The sequence below is a fragment of the Brachyistius frenatus genome, unplaced genomic scaffold (assembly GCF_029030835.1).
Source record: "Brachyistius frenatus isolate BFR_SWC_R1_liver_20210118 unplaced genomic scaffold, ASM2903083v1 Contig_4, whole genome shotgun sequence".
Taxonomy (NCBI): Eukaryota; Metazoa; Chordata; class Actinopteri; family Embiotocidae; genus Brachyistius; species Brachyistius frenatus.
The window spans coordinates 4,212,501-4,217,500 of NW_027210603.1; the positions used below are offsets into that span (position 1 = coordinate 4,212,501).

Here is a 5,000-nt window from a genome sequence, read left to right on the forward strand (position 1 = left end):
TCCTCTTTTTATTTTTTTCCTTCCCTGCTTTTATTTGAATTTACTATTTAAATTAGTGCTTTGATACAACAAGGGCTTATGAATAAAGTTTGTGCTCCGTCTCTTTCATCCTTCTTTAGCTCCTTCAATCCTTCTTCATTCCCTTCCTCCCTTCATTTTTGTTTCCTGTCTCTCTTTCATCCTGTAATACATCCACAAGAAACACAATTGATCCTGTCTCTCTCTCTGCCTCTAAATCTCTTACTTGTACAGAAGCTCCATCAGTTGTGACTTGCGGCTATGACAGGCATCATTCTCATTGACGTGCTGATGTCTTATCATCCAGCTCTCTCTCACACACCGCCAGCCTCCCTATCACCAGCTAGCTATCCCGCGTGTCTATCAGACCTAACCAGGCCTGCCTGGCACAGATAAAAAGCCAGCATTAGGGGCTTTTGGGGTGGATAGGCAGGTTGAGGGAGATGTTAATGCTCATAAAACAGATAAAAAATGGATGTTGTAGGAGGATGAGGAAGGATGGTGTCAGGAATGTTTTTAGTGTCGTGATCATATGGTTGCAGTCATATTTTCTTGTATGGAGATTGTGCAAGCTTTCTGAATATCAAGAGATATGTTGCAAACAGGAAAATACAGAGATGGTAATAAAGTCCCTGGAGATGTTGGGAAAAGTTAGACATTGGTGAATTTATAAGGACGCGCTAGAAGTTGTTCTTCAACTTGTTTCCCTCATTTACTGCATTCAATTTTGGTTGTTCTCTATATTTTAGGGCCACTTCTCTCCAGAGAGCAAAACTGTAGTAGAAACACCTTCTTCATCTCTATTAATTCCCAGTTTTGCTGAGCTGAAAAACAACATTCCCATTCCAAGAATGAATAACAATTGTAGGCCATGGAAGGACCCTAAATAGTAGTTATGAAATGTCGGAGACATAGTTTTCCTCTGCTGTGATTTATCTCCCCATGGCTTTGACTCCTCATTATTCCCCTCTCTTCATCTCTTCATCTAGTTTTTCCTCTGCTGTGATTTATCTCCCCATGGTTTTTACTCCTCATTATTCCCCTCTCTTCATCTCTTTGTTGTGTCTTCTTCCTGCTTTCTGCACCCTGACTTAAAACAATGCCCCTAATGTGTTTAAAGTCAGTTAATGTTACATTATACATGTTGACAAGAGAGTAGAGAGGACGGGGCTTCTCCTGAAAACACAAGCACAGCATCATTCTGTGAATCCATCCATCAAGCACTTAGTGGAAAGCTAAGCAATACAGAGGACACAATGAGGCAGCAGCAGCTTCTCTCAACATTACTGACTATTCCATTGATTGCTTCACTTGGCTTACACACAGGCAGAGAGCTGTGCATGCATACACCGACGCAACTTAAACCTGTGATTTTATACGTGTGAGAAACCTGACTTGTACACAACAGGTACATGTAGATAAATGCAAAAACTGACACGGCATGCAAGCTTGCACGGCCACACAAGGCTCAGCAAACATATTTGTACACCCTTTGCTCTTCTAGTTGCTTTAAAGCCTTCTAAATGTACAGAGCCCCCCCCCCCCCCACCGAACCTTGTTATTAGATCGTGACCCCTGTTTCAGGGCGCAGTAGCTCGGTTTGATTTAATTAGACGTTCTTTAAGTATTCCATTCATCCATCCATGCCTCCATCCATCTGTTCAGGTTATGTATTCCATTGTCTTTTGTTCTCTCCCTGTTTCTCTGGCCAGCCGCAACGCCTGTAGAATGAATTGATTTGAAACGATTTATTACCTGTTGTTTTCACACGTCAGCCACTCTTCTGTTTTCTGTCTTTCCCGCTCTTCCTGCTCTCGCCACACATATTTTGTAAAAAATTACTACTGCAGATGAACTGCGTCCTCAGAAAGAGAAATTGAAGGCTGTTATTTGTTTGATTTACTGTTGAAATCACTGTTTCTAAAGTGATATTAAAATCAGTAATGGACAAAGTGAGACATGTATGAATAGAGTGATTTGTAGTTTGTGTATTTTGCAGACTGGAGGATGCACAGACTGACAGACAGATGGACACAAACAGAAGATAGGAAGTCTGACAGAAAGACAGACTTTAATTTTCTGCATTATATTGTGTGTGCGTGTATCAAAACCAGTCTAAGCTCAGACTGGTCATTAGTCAGTGAACTGGACTCGGGTGTCTGGTCCAGATATAGATGTGGCTGCCAATGGAAATGCCTTGTTTTTGTAAGAGAGAGGGAGAAAATAATGCTGAGAGCCCACGAAACAAAAGCTATTCTTCCACCTCGGTGTGTGTCAGCCACCATTTTTCCTTATTCTGGTTGTCTGGACTTAAAAACTGTGCTGCCGTGTGTGTGTGTGTGTGTGTGTGTGTGTGTGTGTGTGTGTGTGTGTGTGTGTGTGTGTGTGTGTGTGTGTGTGTGCGCGCGCGCGCGCGTGTGCACTCGTCTAGATGCGGGCTGTCCATGAATGAAACGTATCTTTTGTTTACGGGTCCATTATCTAGATAATACCATCCATATTTCCTCTCATCTCCAACGCTTTATCACAGTCTTATGAGCTCTTTCTCTCACTCTCGCTCTCTATATTTCTCTGCCTCTATCTCTTGCACTCTCTCTCTGGCACACACACACACACACACACACACACACACACACACACACACACACACACACACACACACACACACACACACACACACACACACACACACACACACACACACACACACACACACACACACACTGGCAGTGAGAGATAATGGGATTGTTGCCCCTGGTTTCTTTTGGTGAGATCGTAAATAAATTCTTTCATCACAAGATGTGTGTGTTCTTCTTCTGTATGTGTGCAAGTACATATCAATCAAAGCACATATTAGAGCATGCATATATCTATCACTGTGTTTTCATCTTATCATCTTTTCCATCTATCTGGATGTGAACCTGTTTGTCTGTGTATATCGTGTGTGTGTGTGTGTGTGTGTGTGTGTGTGTGTGTGTGTGTGTGTGTGTGTGTGTGTGTGTGTGTGTGTGTGTGTGTGTGTGTGTGTTGAGTATCATTTCCCAGCTCCTCATTGCCTGCTGTCCCTCCCTTGTCACAGTGGGCTGATAGCAGTGCGAGTCGACAAAGCTCAGTAATGGAGAGCTGATACTTGGCCTCCCCCCCGTCGCTCTGCACTTTTCATTTGCTGCTGAGATGACTTTGGCTCACAGCCATCCCAGCCAGCCAATCTCCTATCTTGTATCTGCACCATTACTTTCCATATCTCTGCAAATTATTCGCCGGAGCTCACAAAGAAAATCTGAGCGTCAGTGTACGTGTGAGTGCATGCGTGTGCCGACCTGCTCGTGAGATAAATAGTTATATCTGTCTGCAGTTGCTTTGGATGATTAAGTTTTCATTCAAACCCAAAGATAGTGCCTCACTGATATCACTTCTCTCATTATCCTGGGCTTTATACAGGGCCGCAGTGTTTTCACACACACCGCTTTTTGTCATAAATTTATCTCTTAAGGTTGTTTTCATTAGTTCCTTTCAGGTGCTGAATTGAGACATCTTTTCCTACAGTCATAACAACACCATTATCCTGTTAATAATGTTTCTTTTCTTGCATCTATCTCTGTAATCACGTCCGTGTTCACGATAATTATACTATAGTCAATACTGCTATTAACACAGCTTTTCAATTAAGCCGTACGAGGCTCTGTGAAGCAGGCACTTTCAACGTTTTTCCAGAATTTTGATAATTTCATGCCACCTACCTCTCTAATAATAACCACCTGTTCCAGCTGAAGATGCAGCCTTTTTTTTTTCCGAGCTGGAGAACAATACATAAAGACTATAGTTTGTTTGAAATTTGGTTTGGAGGGAAATATTTAGTGTGAGAGAAAGTTTTTCTGTGTGGAGTTGTGAGAAGGGAGATAATTACGCCACAATATTTAATACCTTTTGTTTGTGTGGAAATTGAATGTCTTGTTCTTGATTTATTATAAAAGTAAGATTATTTTCAACAAATTTTCAACTTTGTTTAAAGCTGTACAAACAAACCAAGCAAACAAAAAGGCATTCAGGTTTTAATCACACGTGCCTGCAGTTGCTTCCAAATAAAAGCTTTTTCTACTTTTTCCATGTCTTTTCTTTGCTGGGGCTTTTTATGTGAAAGTTTTTGTTGTAAAGCAGCTGCTGACAGGTGTTTTCATAATAATAATGCAAATATATACAGTACTGAATGTAACTGTCCTACATGGTTTGCAATATTATACGAACAAGCCTTGGTTAGATAATGCCTAATTCCAGTTACTGGCAAATGATCATATTTCTATTTGTATTTAATGCTTTAAAGATCATTTATAACCTTATCTGCACCAGTTCTCATCTAAATGTATTTTTTGTTGTGTCTCCTTGTAGATCTTGGTGAACTCTTCGAGTCCCAACCGTCCAGCGGTGCTTTACGAGAAGGTGACTGTAAGCGAGGCAGGAAGTCCCTTACTGAGAGACATGCTGTTCAGCCCGGACCAGCAGTACATCTACACGCTGACCGACAGACAGGTGAGTTCACTGTTGGAGATGCACACGTTCAGCCACGCACACAACGCTTATATCTGTCTACAGATATTATCTGGAAATGTATGTTTTAAATTCTTGTGATAAACAACCAAACATAAGTGTATGTAAGCATCAATAGTCTCAGAATAGCAGTTACCATGGTTGTTGGCACGGAAGTAACAATACCTCATTAACACACACACACACACACACACACACACACACACACACACACACACACACACACACACACACACACACACACACACACACACACACACACACACACACACACACACATCATTTTGTAGCACTGCTTGTTTGAACATTGAGTTCTTCCACAGCAGTCTAGCACCTAATGTCCACAGCAGACCTCACCCTGATTAATCATCAGCAGCGTATGTCTTAAACCCCCTGCCCACCGCACAGTCACAACACAACTCATCCCGCCTGATTTT

The 5,000-nt window shown here is 41.7% G+C and overlaps 1 protein-coding gene across 3 annotated transcripts in view; it reads left to right on the plus strand.

Annotated features, from left to right (window-relative positions):
• The window catches only part of plxna1b (plexin A1b), a 193,872-nt gene that overhangs the window by 85,329 nt on the left and 103,543 nt on the right, over positions 1 to 5,000 (plus strand). For all 3 annotated transcript variants that reach the window (XM_069711326.1, XM_069711341.1, XM_069711333.1), the window contains exon 4: positions 4,405 to 4,545. In XM_069711326.1, coding sequence (XP_069567427.1) covers positions 4,405 to 4,545 — 141 coding nt within the window. The remainder of the gene's footprint in view (positions 1 to 4,404; positions 4,546 to 5,000) is intronic.